The 23,915-nt window shown below is 37.6% G+C and overlaps 1 protein-coding gene across 3 annotated transcripts in view; it reads right to left on the bottom strand.

Moving 5' to 3' along the window:
* The window catches only part of fam184b (family with sequence similarity 184 member B), a 29,182-nt gene extending 5,267 nt beyond the window's left edge, over positions 1-23,915 (bottom strand). Inside the window, exons 1-12 of one of the 3 annotated variants that reach the window (XM_016289556.1) lie at positions 23,448-23,915; positions 17,738-17,917; positions 17,014-17,646; positions 13,247-13,382; positions 12,096-12,247; positions 10,161-10,433; positions 7,706-7,801; positions 5,094-5,273; positions 4,722-4,828; positions 3,696-3,813; positions 3,427-3,603; positions 1,945-2,146 (exon numbers count right to left, since the gene is read on the bottom strand). In XM_016289556.1, coding sequence (XP_016145042.1) covers positions 1,945-2,146; positions 3,427-3,603; positions 3,696-3,813; positions 4,722-4,828; positions 5,094-5,273; positions 7,706-7,801; positions 10,161-10,433; positions 12,096-12,247; positions 13,247-13,382; positions 17,014-17,646; positions 17,738-17,917; positions 23,448-23,606 — 2,413 coding nt within the window. In that variant the 5' untranslated portion in view covers positions 23,607-23,915. The remainder of the gene's footprint in view (positions 1-1,944; positions 2,147-3,426; positions 3,604-3,695; positions 3,814-4,721; positions 4,829-5,093; positions 5,274-7,705; positions 7,802-10,160; positions 10,434-12,095; positions 12,248-13,246; positions 13,383-17,013; positions 17,647-17,737; positions 17,918-23,447) is intronic. The other 2 variants (XM_016289555.1, XM_016289558.1) reach the window with 2 other exon arrangements.

Raw genomic sequence — 23,915 nt, 5'->3', positions numbered from 1 at the left:
GGAGGATGAATTGGAAAATGTAGGAGAGTGACCTTTTTTTTTGGAAATTATTAAAACTTAACGAATTGCCATGGGTCAAAATGCAAATTTAATTCCAATCTGTTGCTGATCAGCTGTATTGATTTATAGTGCACGATATTTAGTATGAATGAATTATTATTTTGTTCATGTGAGCTGTGTTGGATAATATGCACTGCCTTAACCTCAAAGACAATATCTGAAGGCACACCAAGATACTTCCGGTACTACTTCTACATTGACAAAGCTGCTTATTTTAACTAGGACAAAACGTCAAATTAATAAAAATAATAAAATTCCATTATTGCATAATTGAATGTCATTCATGGTTTACACTTTTTATTATCAATGAATGTACATGACTCTTCTAGTTTTGCAGTTCGCAGTTTTAAAAAACAATTATTTTGTACTTACAAAATAGCAATATTTGCCCCGATAAAATATTATAGTGCTTACTGGTTATGGAAAGTTATGTTGAGCAAGTTGTATTAGTGGATACAGTGTTTCATGATGTTTATCTATCACCAGCTCTATCTTTTCTTCCTAAACAAGCAGTATAACAATGAAATATATATATATATATATATATATATATATATATATATATATATATATATATATATATTAGGGGTGTATTGGTACATGTATTCGTCCCGGACCGTCCCAGTTCGGTTCATGCAGTCAGACGACAAATAAAGTCTGTTATAGGTGCTCAATCTGAAGTGGGCACACATGGTAATGCAATGCTAGCTGTCACGACAGGAAAGAGCAGAAGAAGAGACGATCTACATGCCAACCCGAAACAAGAAGAACGGCGAGTTCAGGTGGCACGCAAGGGCTCGAAGAACCGCCGGCTTGTTTTAAATCAGCTGTATTGGAAAGTTTCGGCTTCTAGGGATGCTGTATTGCAATCAATTCCTTGAGAGGAACTGACCGTCTTCAAAAATGCTTTGATGGCATTTTTTTCCCCCACTTACCTCCACATGATGCATATTAAAGTAGTGTTTATAAGCGCAGCGCTGCTTTGTTTACAGCGGTAACCAAGCTGTTCCATAAGCGCCACCTGCTGTCAGAGAATACATTTGCATTTTCATTCAGTCCGTCTGCTGTTTTTGTTTTGTGCAGGTGCTTATGTAACATAATTTTAAGTCAAATCTTAAGTCAGACCATTCTGTTTTTGCTTTAAATCTTGAAATTATACAGTCAAATTCAACATGTATGTAGCACAACTGTCTGTTCAAAATAAATGAAAAAATACATTCCTGTTCATGTATCGAACCGTGACCCCAAAACCGAGTTATGCAGAGAACCGTTACACCCCTATATGAAGCCTGTTAGGTTGTTTTTGGCAGGTTATAGTAACAATTTTAGAATAAATATGGATTTTTATTTGAATTTATTAGATAGCTTCGATCACTGTTTATGACAATACTTGGTTACAATGACAGTAATAATTCTTAAATTCTCTCAGGAATGCAAAATCATTGGTAGTTATTGATATTTCAAATAGAATAATGAGACATGTACATATTCATTCATACTTTTAGTCCAACACGTTTACCTCATGTCTTTAGATATAATCGTAATTTAGACTATTCTATGCAGATCCATCAATCAATATTGCATGATTATGATTCCTACAAATCACACATTTAAAATTCCCTCATACAGTATATTCAGGATGTCTGATATCATGAGAACCCTGGTTCTTTAATAGAAATGCCAGTTGTTCAATTCAAATAAGATACATTATTTAACGGTTTTATCTTATTGTAAAACTTTTGTAATAGTTAAAATTTTTTGCTATGGCTAGGGAAGATTGCTTGTGTCCTTTTGGTGGAATAGACTCTCTCTAAGTAAGTATTATACAACAAATGTGACTTTTTAGGTTTTGCACAAACATTCTGTATGAGGCGTGATGGTTACCCAGCTGTAGTTTGTGCTGTGTGAGCAAGCGCTGTCTTTCCGACTGAAATTCCTCATGGGCTTGTGCTTCCAGGGCCTGAAGAGCACGCTGGTGATTTAACCTTTCCTCCTCTCGCTCACGCCACCCCCACTTTTCCCTCTCCTCTTCCCTCTCTCCCGCAGCCCTTCCGTCCTCCTCGTCCTCATCTTCCTCTTTTACCACCTACAGGACAACACAAAATCACTTACATACGGAGTTCTTTTTCCATAGCTGCGTGTGTGTGTGTGTGTGTGTGTGTGTGTGTGTGTGCTCTGTCATAATTTGAACAGTTTCTGTCAACACGATGAAAGTCAACATCACCGGACCCCATTTACTTTGATTTAAAAAAAGCTTTTTTCAAAATATCTTCTTTTGTGTTCCAAATGAATGAAGAAATACACAGGTTTGGAATGACATGACCGAATGTTCTTTTTTTAGGTGAACTATCTCTTTAACGGCACTCTAAGTTATATTAATGATAACACAATATAACAAAAATGTGACCCTGCAGCACAAAAGCAGTGTTAAGTCGCTGGGGGATATTTGTAGCAATAGCCAAAAATACATTTTATGGGTCAAAATTATAGATTTTTCTTTTATGCCAAAAATCATTAGGATATTAAGTAAAGATCATGTTCCATGAAGATATGTTGTACATTTCCTACTGTAAATATATCAAAACTTAATTTTTGATTAGTAATATGCATTGCTAAGAACTTCATTTGGACAACTTTAAAGATGATTTTCTCAATATTTAGATTTTTTTGCACCCTCAGATTCCAGATTTTCAAATAGTTGTATCTCAGCCAGATATTGTCCGCTCCTAACAAACCATACATCAATGGAAAGCTTATTTATTCAGATAAATTGACCCTTATGACTGGTTTTGTGGTCCAGGGTCACAAATGTGTTTGACAAATTGTTCTTCTGTAATTCTGTGGTGCTAATTCTTATTGTACTATTTATTTTCACATAGCATCAATATTTTGGTAAATATTTAGGTCAGGTAAATTTCAGAACTTCTATCATTAATTATGAAACATTGGTTTAGATAAGTTTTTGTACTAGTTCTTTTTTTTTTTTAAAGATATTTTGCTTTTGCAAGGATGGGAACATTCTAGGAGTTTCTGTAATATTCTAGTACTTTCTGGAACATTTAAGTCATAACACGTACACTTAAATCCTCCAGCGTACACTTCTGAAGTTTTGGACGACTCGCTTTTGCGAACTGTTTATGTCAAACTGTTGTTGTTAGCTCAGTATTATCCATGCAGCATGTCATTTTTATGCATGAGTAATAACAGGCTAGCTTGTATAAGTTACATTTTGACTTTCATAAAGTAATGTGATTTTTGCATTCAGCATGTCAAACTTCATAAAGAAGTATTTCCAATTACAGCCAAACAAAGCAATGTAATTATATTAATCATAAGAACTCTATCCGTCTCCGAGTGTATACGCACCTGTAGCTGCTGCCTCATCAGTCTCTCTTTCTCCTGAATGGTGGAGTGAAGCTGAGATCTGAGCGAGCTGTTCGTATCTCTCGTCTTCTGGATCTCCTGCTTCATTTGCTTTATCTCTCCATTACCATAACGTCTCTCTCCTTCCATCTTCTCTGAGAGTGCTCTCCTCTCCTCCAACTACACACAGAGACCGAAGAATACCGCTGCTAGAGTGACGTGTGTGTATGATGGGTCTGAGGAGACTGACAGTGTGTGTGTGTGTGTGTTACCTGTGTCTGCAGTTCTTCTACTCTGTGTTGCCACTGTTGGTTCATCTTTCTGATCTCTTCTTCTCTTTCTCTCTTCAGTTCCATGATCTGATCAGAGAACTGCTTCTCAAACTGTAGCCTACACACACACACACACACACATGCATTTTAATTACTAAAATTGCACTCTATACCCATTTTACACACTTTACTGTCAAAGTTAACACATCATTGCATCTGACAAATGTTTTACGCTTTAATTCTGGTTCTCAGTTTAATTGACAAACATGTGTTTAAAGACTGCGTAATATTATTATAGCATTACTGTTGAGTTAAGTTGCATACTGTTATGTAAGAGCATTGTGTGCTGTTGCAGAAATACACAAAAACTACATCCATCCATTCTGGGCCAACGATATACACTACCGTTCAAAAGTTTGCGGCCAGTAAGTTTTTTTTTTTTGTCGAAGGAAATTAGTCTTTTATTCAGCAAAAAAATGCACTTAATTGCTAAATACTTTTGGTAAATTGATAAATACATTAGATAAATACATTAAATTGGTTAATTTTTTTACAAAAGATTTCTGTTTCAAATAAACACTGTTCTTTAGAACTTTCTGTTCATCAAAGAATTCTGAAAAAAACAAAATGTATTAAGGTTTCCATAAAAATACTGTTTTCAACATTGATAATAATCCGAAATGTTTCTTGAGCCTCAAATCAGCATATTAGAATGATTTCTGATCATGTGACACTGAAGACTGGAGAATGATGCTGAAAACTCTTTACCATTACAAAAAGTCTTTTTTTTTCAAATTATATTAAAATAGAAAAAATTGTGAAACATTATTCGAATTTAAAAGAACTTGATTTTGACCTAATAAATGCATCCTTGGTGAGCATAAGAGACTTTAAACATTAAAAAAAATCCCCAAAACTCATTAATTAATCACATATTTTAAAAATACTCAACATGAAATATTTGAACTGGAAACACAAATGCAATGCGAGCCAATTTCTCTTTCTCTCCCTTCATGTCTGACGCACCTGATCCTCTCCTCTACACTGTGATTGGACTGTTGTAGAATGTCTCTCTCTCGCTGTAGAGCAGAAATCTCTGCCTGTAACACTTCCTTCTTTGCAGCAAACTCCTCCTGTGGGACACATAAAAAGAAAGGAGGACAAGGATGGATGGAAGGAAAGATCCATGGATTAAGGGAGAAAAAGGAGATCGGTGGCTAGGTGAATGTTAAAGGCACAGATCTGCTGAGATCAGCAGAACCCGGTGCTGTCATAAGGGAATTGCAGATCTGTGTGTGCTTGTGGGATAGAGCTGTGCGGTAATGCAAAGGGACATCGCTGACACTATGTCCACATGTCAAATGGAAGTGTGTGTGTGGAGCAAACAGTAGTGAGTACCTGTATTTGCTGCATGCTGCTGTGTGTGTTTTCCAGTTCTTCTCTCACTCGAACACACTCCGGGCCACATGCTGTCTGCCGCTTCACCTCTGCGCACTCCTGCTCTCTCTCTTTTGCCCTTTCCTTCTCCTCGTCTCGTTCTCTCTCCAGCGTCTCAATAACCTCCTCCAATTTCGCCATCTGCAAGCCAAGAAGACTCAGATCAGCAAAGACCTGTAAGGACCATTAGAGCATGCGCTAACTGCTGAGGTTTACTATTTATGTGGGTCATATAAAGAAAATCCACTTCTGTTACTGAACGGAATCTTTATTTAAAGCAACCAGAGGTCAAGGTTTTTTCTCATGGGGATACAATGGGGATTGTTATAGGGTGTGTCTCAATCCATTCTCTAGTTCAGGAGTAAGAGTATATTGGTTGCTTATTACACTCAAACACAGGTAATGTTGTCACAAGTGTAAATTTAAGACCTTTTTAAGACCAAGTATAGCTTAAGGCTTGAATAGCTCTACTCTCAACCACTAGAATATAGAAATAACTGTTATTGTACCTCTTGATCAAATAGCAAAAAATTATGAAAATGAAAAAGATGTTCTTCCTCAATGTTTTCGTCTTGTTTTTCTGGTGCAAGTGTCTAAAGATTCTTAAATCAACGTACATTTACTGGAGATGCAAAATGACAAGAAGTCTTGTTTCGTGAGAGATTTGTGTAAATCAAAACGAGTTTATGAGAACAACTTTCTGCCAGATTCGTAAGCGTAATCTCGCTTCGTTTTGTTCAGTTTCTCAGAAAACAAAAATTCACGTCTTCCTTTTCTTTCACTAGTAAATGTATCTTGATTTAAGGATGTTTCGATATTTGAATTGGAAAACAAAAATTTTTTTAGAAATGCATGCAATATTTAAAGCTAACATGTTTTTGTTACTCTGGTTGAAAACCTCTTCACGTCCTGATAGCAATCAATAATTAAAGTGAGTTATGAAAGTTATAATATATTATAATATTTAATGTTTATTATATTTGTGCATAACGTCTAAATGCCATTATGTTAAATGCAGACACATAATTCATAATGGCAACAGCTTTGTAACATCTACGACAAAGAAGCCTGATGGCATGTTCAAAGATGTTGTTTATAAATACCAACTACATTTTAATGAGCTTATAATAGGAAATTGAGTCGTCTCTGTGTCCCAATATTTAAAGGAGGTTCTCAACGGCTTGGTCATGAACCATTGGTTGTGGACAGCAGGTCAAACAAAAGAGCACTGCCAGTTAGACAGCAATGTTGAAGGGATTGAAATAGGAGGACATGAACTAAGAGTTGTGTACGCGGTGTATTCTGTTTGAATATCTCAGCACTGTGAAGTGTAAGTTCACTTATGCTTTCTATTCTAAATATAGCTTTGAATAAAACAATTGCTCATGAGGATATTTTCATCTCAGCAATTCAGCAGTACTGTCACACTATGTGTTCTGCGCTCTCAAAGTTTTGCCAAAGTGGCAGCATGGTGGTGCACAGCGTGAATGAGATGACCTGCCTTTCAGTCCTGTTCATTTGCTCACACAGTTACCGTTTCTGACATGGCTTTCAGGATTCATAAATCACTTTGCAGGTGCTATTTAATCCATCTGCATTATTTTGCAGTTGTTTGGAGGCACACCTCATGTGACATATTCATTAGGGCAAATCTATAAAATAAGACTATCATATATCACGTCAGGAGATCAGCTTTAGCAATTTTGCTAAATTTGCAATTGCTGTAACACTTTAAGGACACTAGTCACTCACTATTAACTAGCTGTTTATTAGCATGCATATGACTAGCATACTGGCTGTTTATTAATACTTATAAAGCACATATATTCTGCATGAGCATATTTTAGACCCCTTAATCCGACTCCATACCTAAACTTACCAACTACCTAACTATTAATAAACAGCAAATTAGGAGTTTACTGAGACAAAAGTCGCAATTAATAGTGAGAAGTGTGACCACAAGGACTGAGTTTGAAACAAAGTTGAGTCAAACAACCTAGCATTGGATTTTTCAAGAATTGTCCCTTGTGGGATTTGAACCTAAAACCTTTTGGGCACCAACCTAGATCATTAAACACTAGTATACCAGCCCTACAATCCAGGTATTTCACATGAATTAGAGCACATGGTTTTCTGATATAAAGCAGAAACTGTAGTGATGTTTGCTTTCGCTGCGACACAGCACTAAAACAACAATCTTCTTCCCTAGCTATCACTTATTAAGCAACTACTTTGCTATTATAACCCAGTTTCAAGCCTGCTGGCATATTAGATGAAGCAGTAGATAAAGGCCTGTGCCTTGGGCACTACACATGTTCTTTTTGTTTTCTGCTTTATCAGGGGCATATGGAGAGCTCTGGGCCGCTCAGTCTGTCTCAGTGTATTTAAGCAGAAGGCCTGAGTTTGTTTCCTTCGCCTGAGCCTCAAACCAATTTGAAAGAGCTTGATACGTATATAGTTCAAGTTATTTGTGGTGACCTGATTCATTAGTAGGTCAACAATCTTATGCAAACATATCCAAGATTGTTTTGGTTTTTAAGAGGAAAAGTGGTATTCGGTGTGGTATTCTTTACCTCTCTGTTGGACAGCTGTAGTTGGTTGCGTAGCTCTTCCCTCTCTGTCTCTAAAGCCTTTCTCTCTTCTTCTCTGGTTTTCATCTGCTCCTCAACCTGTAGTCAAACCGACATTATAATATTAGTATATCTTAACTTCAATAATATTTCAACAAAAATATCATATTATATTACTCATAATATTGCTTTTGCATTTGCTTGAGTCCACTTGCCATGTTAGTCATTTATGCATTTGCAGACCTGCCAACCTTTGAAAATTTTAGCCCAAGGTTCAATAAATACCTCAGTTTTTTAACCACAGTTTTAAATTTGGTTCGGCACAACAGAGTTCTTTTTAACGACTTTAAATGCTATCTAAAAAAAATAAAAACTCCAGTATACTTTAATTAAAACTCCAGTACATTGTTGTACACTGTAGAAAAACATGGATTATCACATGTCTACCTTAAATTTCTTTTGAGAGAAGTATTATTTTTATAGATTGGCGGGAATTACCTCAGTTTTTTAACCACAGTTTTAAATTTGGTTCGGCACAACAGAGTTCTTTTTAACGACTTTAAATGCTATCTAAAAAAAATAAAAACTCCAGTATACTTTAATTAAAACTCCAGTACATTGTTGTACACTGTAGAAAAACATGGATTATCACATGTCTACCTTAAATTTCTTTTGAGAGAAGTATTATTTTTATAGATTGGCCATTATTTAGTGCTATGAACACATGTAATGTCTGTTTCATGCATACTGGATACTAGAGGGCACACTTGTGCAGAAAGTCCACATATGCATCACCGAAGCTCACAACGCTCCAGGAAATCCCTAATATGGACAAAAGCAGCTATTGCTGTAACTGAAGACAGAAACGCTTTTAATGATGACATTCAAAGAGAACATTAAGACAATAAACACTCAACAGTGACGATGTTTATCTGTGCACCTCGGGTACTTTCATAAGTATATTTATAGTCCATTGCTAATCGACATAGCCTTTATTACAGTTTGAGTATAGAATATATTTCTGCGTCATTCTGTGATAAGAAGCCACATCAGATCAGGACGGAAGTTATTTCTAACATTTGTCTGATGTTGTGGAGTATGTTATAATGTTCTGTTTTGTTGGACAACGAGTCATGCTCGGCTTATGTTGCTTTTTCAGATGCACCATGCACGTGTTTCCGACTCGCGACACACAAACAGAGCCAGTTTGGAGAGAAATAAAACACACGGAAATTATTTAAATGCAAAACTGGAAAAAACGCTCTGATTGGTTGAACTCCTCATCTTTATCTGTTGCTTGTTTACTGCGTGTGGACAGGTCACCAGGTTTTTGTGTAGTTTAGAGTGACAAATCGTACTTTAAGGTCAAAATGCATTTGGCAGACTCTTTCATCCAAAGTGATTTATATTGCGATTAAGATTTTTCTCAGTTCTCGGTGTCACAACATTCAGGCACTACTGTTTGAGCTACTGAACACTTTTGTCAGGTTTTTGTTTCATGTTTAAGTTTTCATGTTTTTTTTTTGTATTCTCTTAATAGTTCCTTTAGTTCATGCTTTCATTGGTTCATTGTCTTCATTCGGCGAAACACATAAGAAAGCATTATGAGCATAATGTTGCTCTTTTCCATACAACAAAAGCAAGTTTTTCAGCGAAAAACAACTTCACTTTCAGTCTTTGACTTTAGCAGACTTCGAATATAGAACATGCGTTGTATGGACCACTTTTATGATGTTTTAATTGTGCTACTTTGTTCTTTTTGGAGCTTGAAAGCCCCTGGTTCTCATCTACTTTCATTGCATGAAAAAGGCTGAACATTTTCATGGAAGAAAGAAAGTCATGTGGGAATGACGTGAGGATGAAGTTTTCTTTTTGGGTCAACTAAACATTTAAATAAGCAGTTTTTCGCTTCTGTAGCTTTAAGACTTTTTATGCAGCTGACGGCTAATCTCTGCGTGTTCATAAGGTTGAGCCAAGTTTCTGAATGTCGAATATGCATCATATGTTAATGTGGTTCTGATTTCAGAATGACCCATTTTTGCAGCTTAGTTTCCATAATTGGTCTGAATGGACTGGGGTTGGAGCTCTGCATTGTGAATAATGATGTATGTCTACACAGCCCAAAGAAAAACATTTTTACGTCCTCTGTATCAGTAAAGCCACACTAGTATAGACGGATAAAAATACAGATTATACTGATTATATATTCTCTTAAAATACAGTGTTCAATCTTTTAATCTCTGCCTTTTGTTATTGGAAAAATGAACTTAAAACTTCCCAAATTAAGCAATATCAAGATCAAATTGAGAGAGAAATCAAATCAGAAAATCAGTGCCGATAATCAGCCCTTCACACTAGTAGAAACAGGAGCAAATGAGAAGTTATGAAATTATTAGCAAAACTAGTGCATCATTTCTGTCAAGAAGTCAAAAGTGTGCATGAGAACCGCAGCTGAAACCTGTTGCGTCGTCTTCTTCTCTGCGTCCAGCATTGCGTGTGCATGCCGTAGCTCACTGGCGTGTTTGCGTATCACTTCTTCCAGTGCTTTCCGAAGCTGTTCTTTCAGCATCACTTTCTCTTCTTCCATCTTCTGCTGCACCTGTTTCTTCTCTTCTTCCAGCTCCTGTCTGTCATTCTTTCTTTCGTTCTCCACCTCCTGCTGAAGGCGCCTGATCTCCTCAGTGTGAGCACGCTGCAGCTCCAGACGCATAGAGGATAGAGCATCTGCATGCTGAAACACACACACACACACACACACACACACACACGACTCTTAATTATATAAAACTGTAATCCTGTATTTCTGAAAGAATTACACTACGCCTTTTAAGCTTCTGATGTGTCAGCTGTGATGTTTTATGATGTTTGATCATTAAAAGAACATTTGTGTGTGTGTGTGTGCATGGCTTTCGTGTCTGAGATGGCATTCCTCATTTGGGATGTGATTTCATCATACGGTTTATGTGTTCTTATACGTGACCCTGGACCACAAAACCAGTCTTAAGTGTCCATTTTTTTCGAAATTGAGATTTATACATCATCTGAAAGCTGAATAAATAAGTGTTCCACTGATGTATGGTTTGTTAGGATCGGACAATATTTGGCCGAGATACAACTATTTGAAAATCTGGAATCTGAGGGTGCAAAAAAATCAAAATATTGAGAAAATCATCTTTAAAGTTGTCTAAATGAAGTTCTTAGCAATGCATATTACTAATCAAACATTAAGTTTTGATATATTTACAGTAGGAAATTTACAAAATATCTTCATGGAACATGATCTTTACTTAATATTCTAATGATTTTTGGCACAAAGGAAAAATTTATAATTGTGACCCATACAATGTATTTTTGGCTATTGCTACAAATATCCCCCAGCGACTTAACACTGCTTTTGTGCTCCAGGGTCACATACTGTATGTAGAGAATAGAAGAGGTGTTTAAAACCGGAAGCACGTCGTACAATTCTTGTCACAATTTTTCCATCTGAGACAAATTTCAGGCACTGTAAAAGATTTCTTTCATTCAGTTATCGGACAATATTAGAAATTCTTTTATCAGTATTGGTTGATGTTGAACTTGTGCATGCTCATTTCTCCTATTTTTATATCTTTTGGATTACCTTTACTGTCAGCTAATGCTCACATATCTTCTTTAATCTATAAAACACTAATCATTTAATTTAAGACAATTTTTATACTGAATTACTATATTTGTGATGCCTAAATTCACAATTTATTTAAACAAAAAAAAGTATAGAGTCGTAAACATGCCATAGCTATTACAGTATTTATTAATATTTTGAATTAGCTTGTTTTTGTTTAAATTTTTTTTTTTTTTTATGAAAACTAAAAAGGTTTAGTAACTTTGTTATGTGCCTTTGTCATTTTTATTAGTTTTAAGATTTCTATTTACCTTTTATCTTTTATTTCAGCTTTTTTTCAATTACCGAAAACTCTATATTTGTGATGCCTAAATTCACAATTTATTTAAACAAAAAAAAAGTATAGAGTCGTAAACATGCCATAGCTATTACAGTATTTATTAATATTTTGAATTAGCTTGTTTTTGTTTAAATTATTTTTTTTTAATGAAAACTAAAAAGGTTTAGTAACTTTGTTATGTGCCTTTGTCATTTTTATTAGTTTTAAGATTTCTATTTACCTTTTATCTTTTATTTCAGCTTTTTTTCAATTACCGAAAACAATTTTTAAACATTTTAATTAACAATATTAGCACTGCTGACACGCCCCAACTCAGAAACTCAGAGCTAACATAAAACCCAGAGTTTTCCGCTTGTAATAACGACATTGCGGTGATGTTCATGCGCATTCAACTCATAAACACAATCCTTCATACGTGACTTGAATGCATGCTTGTGGGCGGGGCTTGCCTGTTTGAGCATGCGGGCGTGATCATTGGACCGGCCGCTGTTGTGAAGCTCCAGCTCTTTGTTTCTAATGTTGAGACGACTGAGTTGAGACCTCAGCTCTTTCACTTCAACAGAGACCCTCACCTGAGATGAACTCTGACTCATTAACTCATCTGCAGAAATGAGAAAGATGATGATTAGATCAAAGGAAGCAAAACAATCAGTGGACTTGGAAGTTGGTGATCACAACAGTCACATGGCAAAAGCAGTCATTTCAACAGTAATGTAATAACAATTAATATCAAACAGACTATAAACGACGATGGCTGACAGTAAACGTATTTACTACTGAAATTATACAGTCGTTTTTTATTTGACGTTACATTAGTGCAATTAATTATATAAAAAAAGAATGCATAAAAATATTACGCATTTAATCATGCCATGTAATCCCATGTTTAAATTCAGTAAAAAGGGATTTTCCTACATTCAGAGCATTTCAAGCCTGAAGTACCACAATTACGCTTTAGCTTTGTTTCCTGAGATGCAGACAGACGCGGTGCAATGGAATGGAACAGAATGCTCAGATCTCAAGATGCATTTTTCAAACTGTTTGACAGCGAAAACAGGGCACTTATGCTTGGAGACTGAAAAAATTGGTGTGACGCAAAAGGGAAAGACGTCCATCTGACACGTCTACGTAGACCAAAAATTATAAAAATAGTACTGACGAAACACTGAAAATGCTTCATGTGTTGAACGGCCCCTCTGGGGACTGTGGGCTCCTTTTCAGTGATATGGAAATAAAACAAACCTACAGATATATTTCTTTCTAACGCAACTTTATATTTTGTCTATTCAATTATTTACTAGACTGTCTTTGAAATATCTTATACCAAATAATGATTTTGAAATACTGCTGCAATTAATACGATGAATTATTCAGCATATGACGTGTTGAGGTGTTCCTGTGGCTCAGTGGTAGAGCATTGCATTAACAGCGCAAAAGGTTGTGGGTTCAATTCCCAGGAAACACACATACTGGTAAAAAAAAATGTATAGCCTGAATGCACTGTAAGTCACTTTGGACGTGATTGATTTGATCCGTAATGATGATAAAAATAAGTACACAACCAGCCTTTCACTGATCTGTACTGCGTGTGTGTGTGTACCTGACTTGCTCTGTAGCTCATTTTCTTGCAGTAATAATCGCTCTTTGGCTACAGCTAACTCCTCGTCTGCCTTCTTCGCCACACCCTCAGCCTCGGCCACCCGGCGACGCCCATCCTCCAACTGCTCCTCCAGCTCCTGGAAGAGAAAGGAATAACATCAATAAGCATAACTATTACAATTGCTTATACTTATGCCGCTGTTCCTTTCACACTACACGACCGATTTGGGTCTCATGAAGTGGTTTGCACATTACAAGACAGATCGGCATGTATAGGAACAAGTGATACATGGCGTAGGACTACGATTACTCCCCCTGAGAAATTTCCCTTGCCTTGTATCTTGTTCTCTCAAAAACATGCAGCCGCTGACTTGCATTATATGAATCACCAAGGATCACGGTTTCAGCTAAAAATCTTCTTTACTGTTCTACTGAAGAAAAATGTCACCTACATCTTGGATGGCATGAGGGTGAGCACATTAACAGCACATTTTCATTTAAGGGTGAACTGTCCCTTTAAGAAAATATTTAATATTTATCATTATCCACTTCGAAATCTCTTGAAATCTTTCTTAAAGGGATAGTTCACTCAAAAATGAAAATGTGATGTTTATCTGCTTACCCCCGTGGCATCCAAGATGTAGGTGACTTTGTTTCTTCAGTAGAACACATTTGATGATTTTTAACTTTAACCGTTGCAGTCTATCAGTCGTATAATGCATGGCAATGGTAACAAAATCTATGAGAGTAAAAAAAAACATGCACAGACAAATCCAAATTAAACCCTGCGGCTTGTGACGACACATTGCTGTCCTAAGACACAAAACGATCGGTTTGTGCCAGAAACCCAACAGTATTTATATCATATTTTACCTCTAATACACCACTATGTCCAACTGCTTTGAGCGCGCGCACGGCATCCGGTGCGTGAGGTGTGTACGCGCTCTGGCGTAGTTTACGTTAATGTGTGTGTTGATATCCAGCCGAAGAGCAATCAACCATAACTTCAGGCGAGCAGGCTCAGAAGTTGGGAATACGTGGAAAGTCACCACTCCTGAATGAGTTCGCGCGAGAGAACGTAATCTTTTAGTTTTAAGTCGGTTTGAACAATCCGGATATGCGCAAGTAAGTACCATTTTGATTAGCCGTCGTACCTACAATGTTTGTGCAAAAAATGAGTGACGTATATGCGCGAGAGATCACTTCCGGCGCTCGCGTAAACTACGCCAGAGCGCGTACACACCTCACGCACCGGATGCCGTGCGCGCGCTCAAAGCAGTTGGACATAGTGGTGTATTAGAGGTAAAATATGATATAAATACTGTTGGGTTTCTGGCACAAACCGATCGTTTCGTGTCTTAGGACATCAATGTGTCGTCACAAGCCGCAGGGTTTAATTTGGATTTGTCTGTGCATGTTTTTTTACTCTCATAGATTTTGTTACCATTGCCGTGCATTATACGACTGATAGACTGCAACGGTTAAAGTTAAAAATCATCATATGTGTTCTACTGAAGAAACAAAGTGACCTACATCTTGGATGCCCTGGGGGTAAGCAGATAAACATCACATTTTCATTTTTGGGTGAACTATCCCTTTAAGAAGAATTTTGTGAATCCTGCCCTAGAATATCATAGGAGCAGAACACCCCACATCAACACATTAAAACCCACTACAAACACCTTAGCAACTGCATTGCAACAACATGACAACCACCCTGGCACCACTCACACCTCTTTAAGAAACTAAAAAGTGTAGTTGTCCATTATCCTGCTAGATCCTCTTATTGGATGATCTTGAAATGAGCAGAAATGAACAACTGAAGATGCCCAAGATGACTTTAATGAGTCAATTCTGACCGGCCCATGAACACTTTGAGCCTACGAGCCTTTGATTACATCACAGCAGCTGCTCTGAGTTTGCAGATCTGATTAATTTTCTGTGAAGGATGTCGAGCCAAAGCAGAGAGGGTGTACTCATCTCACTCTGTGCCTGGCATTTTTTAGGCATATTTAAAGCGCGTTAGCCGCAGCGTACGTGAAAAGCGGCATCAGAGACGGCGGAGTCAATGCTGCATGCCGAGCAACTCTTACTTATTTAATCGCTTGGCTTTATCCTGATCTAAGTGTAACGACTTACTTTTGTGTCCCACTTAAAGCCTGTGTTATTTTTATTTTCTGCAAGTTCTGTGCAGACTTTGCTGTTGAAAAACTGACTACAGATCTGTGGGGTATTGTCACAGATGGTTTAAGTCGGGTCTGCCATCTGTTTAAATACAGCTGTGTGTGTCTGAGTGATGGTAATTGTGGGTGTTTGTCTGATCCCTCTAATCGCTGTCTCAGTTAGATACAGAAGTGTCAGTCACAGCAGTAATTACTGCCCCCTTACACTGAGACGAACACCCCGCTGAAAGGTCAGGTACACTTGGCCACTGGTTTATGTGTACACAATTATTTTTTTTAAATGCATAAATGGGAAAATTAATATTTACCACATAAATCTCCATGAATTACCAGGCCTGGAAATCACAATTTCCAGTTTTTTATGATCATGGGAACATATTATGATAAGGCGAGCTTGTGCTTGAAATTTAAAAAGGTTTACATTTTTTAATTCAGTTTATCTATTATTTATATTTAATTAAATGTCACTACATAATAAACCTAATTACTCTCATTTTCAGCTGCTCCACAGCTGATCATCCGCATATTTATTTGATGTATGTTTTATGCTGTAAAACAAAAATAAAAACTAAATATGTCAAATGTTTATTATCTTTCTGTTGTATACAGATATTTATTAAAAATAATTATGCACTAAAAAAGTGAATAAACACTGATAAAACTGCACTAAAGCTATCGGTCATAAATTGACACCTGAAAAAAAAAATTGGGTCAGAATTGGTTAAAATTAACAATTATAATTATTTTAATATTTTAAATAAGTAAGATCCTATAATAACCCGGCCAGGACTGCTATGATGTTTATTAAATGATTTTTTTTATTTTTTAAATCTGTCTGTAGATAAAATATCTGTATTTTCCCCCCAATATTATATCAATATTTATATATTTTTATAAAAAAAACAATTAAGTAAAAATTAAGTAGAGAGGAAAACATACACAATAGTGTATCACGGAATAACTGTTTAAAGTCCCCATGAAATCAAAATTAAAGTTTTTTGGGTGTTAGTATCAATATGTTAGTCTTAAGGTTATCTATAAGGCAGTGTGCTCCAAAACAGTGACAAAATTCGCATTTAGAAGAAATAAGCATTCAAAGCTTGCAGTTCGTCACTTCCGCCAAAACGGCTCAACGATTTTTTTGACGTCACATCGTACTTCAGCTTCTCATCAAACTTTCTGTCCAATCAAATGCTCTCTAGAATCCGAAGCCCCGCCCCCTACACTATAAAATAGACGCTGAAGCCGCGGCTGAAATCGGTCACTTGTTCACAGAATTAGTATTTTCTGTACAGTGAATGGCACGTAGTGCACTATATAGGGGACAGGGAACGATTCAAACAGTGTAAATATGCTTTCCATTGAGGAAACAAAGAAGTCTGGTTTGGCGCTGTGTCACGCTAACCATCGCACCGCACACACACTCTGCACACACACACTTATGTCCCGCCCTGTCTTCCTGTTTCAGTTCAAATGATGTCAACACATAGAGTAACGCTGCGTGTTTCTAAGCATTTCAGGGGACCTTTAAGGGTGTTAGATTGTCAGGATTCACCTGGAATGGGCAGAAGGGTCAAAAAGTTACCTCTACTCTCTCCTGAAGTTTGCTGCAGTGTCTGTTGCTCTCATTCAGCCTCTGTTCTTGAACCTCCAAGTCTGTCTCGGCTTTTCTCAGCCTCTGCTGAAGTGTTGCATTCTGGGACTTGCGGTTTTCTTGCTCTCTCTGGTGCCACTGGTTGATGTGTTCATTGAGGCTCTTTTGTAGCGTCTTCTCAGCTGCCTTTTGCTCCTCCCTCTTCTCTTCTTCCATCTCCTTCATTCTCCTCTTCCACTCCTCCACATCTCTCTTCCATTCCTTCTCCGCTCTCTCCTTCTCCTCCCTGCAAGCCTGAAGCTCATTTCTCACGGCTTTCAGCCTTTCTTCACACTCCTCCTCCAGTCTTTTCCTCTCCTGTGTCTGTCTCTTCCTCTCCTCCTCCACTCTATGCATCTTCTCCTCCTCCTCTTGCTTTCTCTCTTCATCTCTGGCTCTGCGTAGCTCTTGGCACTCGCTCTCTAGGCGCTTGTTTTCTTCCCGTGTTTGTTGTAGTAATTTGTGTTGGTTGTCTCTCTCTGTCTGCAGATTCTGGTAGTCTCTGCGCAGATCTGACGTCTCTTGGGTTAACACAGCTATGCGCTCCACATAATCTATTTCAGCCCTCTGTCCACGCTCCTCCACCTGAAACGGATACACATCCACACATCCTAAGATAATGAAGTGATTCTATCCATTTAATATGCTTATAATGAATACGTGTGTATGTTTTTACTTCCTCTACAGTGGCCTGCAGCTCTAAAAGGCGTGTCCTCAGAATAGATGCTGACTCCTCTTCTTCCTCATCCTGACCTGTGGTTGGCTGGAGGCTGCCCTGCGTCTCCGTGGCAACACGGCGAAGCGACTGCAGAGTTGCCTCTTGCTCCTCATTCTTAGTGTTTAAGGAATATATCACCTATACATAAAACACACACACACACACACAAATATAATTAAAGCACAGTTATAATGGCTAGTCAACACAGAAAAATTATGTATCTGCACTGTGGATTGAAGTCCACGAGTGTATGTTAACATCACACTCTTAAAAATGAAGGATCTTTATTGGCATCTATGGTTGCATGAAGAACCTTTAACATCCATTAACCTTTTTAATGCACAAAAGGTTATTTATAGTGAAAACAGGTTCTATAGATTTAGATTATTTAAAAAAAATGTTCTTTTAAGAACTGCTCTTTGGGAACCATAAATGGTTCTTCTATTGCATCACTGCAAAACCCCCCCTTTTGGAAGCTTTATTTGTAGAAGCGTCATTCCAGGCCTATAGCGTCTTGTTCTTACTGATGAAATCTTTCACCTCTCTGATCGAATCAGTCACACACCCACAGTCTGCAGTTACTGAGCTGCAGTTTATCTAGTACGTGTGTGTGTATGTGTGTGTGTGTGTGCTTATGATCTGCAGATGTCTGTTGCGATTGCTTGTGCACAGCTGTGCAACTTTCACATCAGAGTCCCTATGTTTCAAGTATTAGAGGCACTAATCCCAAGTTTTTGTTGTGAGAATGTGTTAGATAAACTATTTATCTGAACATGAACAAGTAATACGTTTTAAACACCCAGTCCCGGATAAGTGGTGGAAAGTGGATGGATGGATATCCATTCTTATATATCACCTCCTACAATAGTGACTTAGGTCTGTCCCACTTCAGAGGTCTTGACTTTATCCAACAATTTTGACATAATCTGTTAAAATGATATTTAAGACATTGTAGTAAGAAACCACAATTCCTATGTCCCACCTCCCACATTTTGTGCACAACCCTGTTATCTATCTAGATTTATTCTCCGTTACAATTATGCAACAGTCCTTGAAGTTCCCAAGAAATAATTCATTGACACCTAAGATTAAGCATTAATTGAACCCTTTCTACAGCATGGTGGGAAGTATATAATGTAATTATGTTTACAAAAGTCTTACAAATACAGTGTGATGACTGCATTCTTGAAGTGAAATCATTCAATCCGTAATTGAAAGACAAAAAATGAAATAAAGTTGTTTTTCTTTCATTTATGGTAAAACAGTATGATGAAACAGTATGAAAATTTCATACTGAAATTTCAGACTAAAATGATCACGGTTATGAATATTTTCATGGTATTGTTAAAATGTGCTGGAAATGATCAAAAAGTACAGATACACACACTAAAATAATTTCACCAAGCTTTATGTCAAAAACCAACAAACAACAAATAAAATTAGCAACCCTATGTGCTTTTTGTTTGCATAAAAAATATTGGCTAGGTGACTTACAGCATAACATGTTATCTACTAATGTGCATGTTCAAATAAAGTTCTGACTAAAATAAAATTGTATAAAATGATAAACCTCTCATTGCTCATTTTAAGAAAAGGACGAGTCGAAATGATAAATTATAGGCATTTTATCTGCTCCATAAACAATTCTGCATAGGCTACTTTATTATCCAAAGTGCTGAGATTTTGAGCTTATTTTCCATCTACTGGTTGAGACTGTGTAAATGTGGTCCAATTTCTCGCATCGGTCTGAACACAAATGGCAGACAGGCTGAATGAAAATGTAAAGTTAAATTCAATTTAACTTTGATGCTTATTTAATGATTAATGTTGTAAAAATACAAAAAGTACACAAAAAAGATTCTGAACTGCATTATTTCTTTCTTTATTTTTTGTAACAGGGTTGAAAAAATTGCAAACATTATAAAATGAACAGCTATATTATTTAGTTGTTCATACACAGTTTATGAGGGTTGATCACCTCCTTTCACTGACCATTAGTCCAAAAAACCCAAAGCTATTTTGAACCCTATTTGCATAAAGTGACGTTTCATAACATGTACGGGGCGTTTGTGTATTTGAGTCTGAATGTGTAGGCATATGAGGGAGTCCTAATATTATGTGTCACTTTGGCTCTCCATCAATGTGTCCTACCCACAAGTCCCCGTGCCTGGGGTGTCATCAGATTCCCAACGTCTCACTCATCCCCCCAGCGGGTCGTGTGTTACCATGACGCCTGACTGTCTGTCGTAAATCGCCGTCGCAGCAGAGCTGGACATTCCATATGATAAACTGCCAAGAAGTCACTCTTTCCTTCTCTTCACTCACCCGTCTCTCTCTCTCTCTCTCTCTCTCTCTCTCTCTCTCTCTAGATCTTTTCCTGTTCCCCCCAGTGTTTCTGTAAGCTGACCACCTTCTCTCTTTCTCTCTCTCTGTCTGTCCCCTGACTCCTCTTTATAACGTTCACCCTCTTTCTATTCCCTGCCTCTCTCTCTCCCTTTCAGTCCTTGAACATGAACTCTCATGTTTTACGGTGCACAGAATAAAAGGGAAAGCAATGTCATATATCTGTATTACTGAAATGTCTGCTAGCTTTATATAGAGCGACAGAACTCATAACTTACCTAGCAGACTGCAATGGACTGGGACAGAGAGAAAATGAGGATAAAGAGCAGATTAAAGGAACTGATTTTTTTGTTTACATATATTATTATTTTAAATAGAAAGTGCTGAAATCCCTGTCTCTCTCTATCTATTTGTCCTTGTTTTCATTCTCTGCAAATATGGCACCTTGCCTCACTACGATCCATACTAATGAAATCTGATACATGCTGTCTTACTTTCCTTCTTCATCCTTAACAAACACAAATGATAGAAGCATCTGCGTCTGTTTCTCTATCCATTTGTCTGCATTTTAAAACTGCTTATAACAGCCATTTCTGACACGGCTAGGGAACTTATTGAGTCTGTGCATGTGTGTGTGTGTGTGTGTGTGTGTGTGCGTGTGCGTGTGTGTGTGCGTGTGTGCGTGTGTGTGCGTGTGTGTCTGTGTGTGTGTGTGGGTGTGTGTGTGTGTGGGTGTGTGTGTCTGTGTGTGTGTGCGTGTGTGTGTGCGTGTGTGTCTGTGTGTGTGCGCGTGTGTGTGTGCGTGTGTGTCTGTGTGTGTGTGCGTGTGTGTGTGTGTGAGCCCGTTCACACCAAGAATGATAACTATATTAGCATCCATTCCAACACACGATAAGATTCAGTTTATTATTATTATTATTAAGCATGTGCCAGTTTAAATGCTCAAGCTATTAAAGTCAAGTAGACTCTGATTAGCCGTCAATGTTTAATCATTTATCAGCTGGAAAAAAAACATTCAGAAAGTGGTTCCAACAATACCATTCCTCTCATCTGTTATCGTTATTGCTGCACTGTGGACTTTTATATTTTCATAGAATTGGAACATTAATTAATCTTTATAGTTAGTCATTGCTACAGTTATTGTCATTGATGGGATCAGTGGTTGTTTAGCTACTGAGAGTCACCAGATTTTCTCTGTCCACAGTTTGCAGCTATCTTTGTTTGATGGAGCGTGAGTTGTCTTGCCCAGCCAGACGTAATCTGACCAAGAACTCTCCAAGTGGCCATCTGATATGCAAAATGACCAACCGCAGTTTGTTTTGTTTCGGTTTATCTGACATCGATGAACAGTTGTGCAGGAAACACTACATAAAATAATGGAAATATGTGCAGGCTTTGAGATTGCAATATCTGATCACCCAACATACTTTTTTTTCACAGATAGAAAACTGCTTGAATATTTAGTTTGCTTGCTTTTATGTGCGTCCAACAAAACTCTGAACAGCTTTTTGGCAAATCCAGTGATTAGTTATTCCTCATAAATGTTCATAATATCAACCTGCTACCTTTTAAATATCTGTCAGAATTATAAATAAGATGGAAAGTTAGGCTGCAGTCACTCAAAGCAAACAATGCTTTCCCAAAACTATAGAACTATGGTCTCAAATTCTATGATTACAAACATAGTTCAACAAGTCCCCGTTTCCCAAAATCACAGTTCCACTGAGCATTCGCAAACAGCATTGCAAACTTCTGTGGTTGGAACTACCGCTTTCAATATGAAGTTAGAAGTATAATTTCTTGTTAGTATGAAATATGGACTTCAATAGATCATGCTATAAAGCAAAATAAGCAAGCTAATAGGCAGTACATTCTATATACTTCATTCTATGTAAATATCAATCTATATATTTTAGCTTCAGCTATAATCAGTGCCGTTTTGAAGAGTGCGTAAGTGCATACATTTGAAGAACCTGGAATGAATCAAACATCGAATGAAACAAAATGATGGGTTATATATAATGAAGTAGTCCTTGTTTATTACAGCAGCATCTCAAAGAAATTACGTTTGTGGAGAAAGCTGCTGACTCAGTGAACTACAAGTAGTGTATGCCAAATACATACTGCATATTGACATAAATGAACTATAATAATCTCACATTAATTGTGATTTTTGATCTGATTAACTAGCAAACGTAATTACTCCACCACCAAGTCATTAATGACAGCCCTATATTGGTTAGCTATCATGGTTTACATGATGGAACTGCAACCATGTTAAAGAGTTGTGACTAGCTAGTTCATTTCTCAAATGATGCATTGTACTACAGTGGTTAAGCAGTGAGTTACGATGTTGTGCAGGAAACAAACCCCTGCATGGCATCGTGAAGCACCTTTATTTTTAAGAGTGTATGGTCGCAAGGTCCATAGTTGTGAGTTTACAGTCCTAAAGATGAATAAATAAGAAATTATAAAGTACTAAGGCCATCAGAAAAATACTAAGGTGCCATTAGATAAATATGACGGCACTATACTATACACCTCAGTACTGAAAGATTACAATATTCACGTAATGTCAATAACCTATTGATTACTTCCTTGGCACTATTAAAAAATGGTAGCTTTTAACAAATATTACTATAGCAGTATACATTATATCCTAAAAAACATAAATCCAATGTGCTTTTTTGCTAGTGGAACAAACACAAAACTGTAACAAATATGGCTTAATTGAACTTTTTTATTTATTTATTTTTTTGGCCAAGCTGAACTATTCTACCACTTTAACCTCGGGTTACAAGCTTCTACTGGTCATAACAACTGGATGCTGCTTGCTTGTGAATGGGTGGTTCTTCACACCCATCTGAACCTGATGATAAATAACCCACCACATCTCTGTTGCCAGTGATCACCCACGGGTCAGATTATTTTAGATGAGCCCTTTGCAGCGTGAACTTCACTAGCCCTCCCTGAACCATATAAACTCCCCTCCACATCTATTGAAATCGTGACTTGTCTTGGATTACCTGCATCACCTGTAATGGAAAGATAGTGATGCGACGCTGAGTGCATTAAAACCCTGTTGCATTCCATGAAAAAACACCAGTGGCTCAGACAGCATAAATACTGATACGTGTCAATCATTTATAGTATTTACTGTCTTAAACTCTGCCTTTAAGTAGGCTACATTTAAATGATGTAGCGTATATTTTGCGCAGTAGGTAGCAAAAAGGTTCAGCGCATATATATATATATGCGTTATGTGAACGGGAAACAGTTTAATGAGTCCCGTTAGTTGAGTAGGCTTGTAAAATAACGCGCTTACCTTTGTCAGCTGCGCTATTTTCTTGCACATTTTCGTGTGCATTTGATAATCAAACAGTTCCTGCGCTACATTCACATTGGGGATATCCGCAATAGCGGTCCCGTTACATGCACCGCTGCCGCCGGTGGGCTGGTTCATCTTCCCGGAGCTCGAAGCCATAATAACCACGCTGATCAATCACAAGCTGGGCTGCGCAACACACGGGTCGCCTCTGCGTGATCCTGAAGGTAACGTTAGAGTGCGTACGACAGCCGAAAGCATTGTGCATGCTGCAGCGCCCGGTGCTCCCGGTCCCGGTGAGCGCACGGCTCACGAGATAATGCCATCGGCGCTGCTCGACTCACTGACGGCATGTGCACCCAGCCCGGACACCTGTCTCTCACCCGGGGTGTGACTACAGTCTTACATTACGAGTCACGGGTACTGCAGTGTAATCATAACCCCTCCCAGGAGCAGCACAACAAACAG

Source organism: Sinocyclocheilus grahami, unplaced genomic scaffold (assembly GCF_001515645.1).
Source record: "Sinocyclocheilus grahami isolate Dianchi unplaced genomic scaffold, SAMN03320097.WGS_v1.1 scaffold249.1, whole genome shotgun sequence".
NCBI classification, from domain to species: domain Eukaryota; kingdom Metazoa; phylum Chordata; class Actinopteri; order Cypriniformes; family Cyprinidae; genus Sinocyclocheilus; species Sinocyclocheilus grahami.
This window is presented reverse-complemented; position numbering and strand designations above follow the sequence as displayed.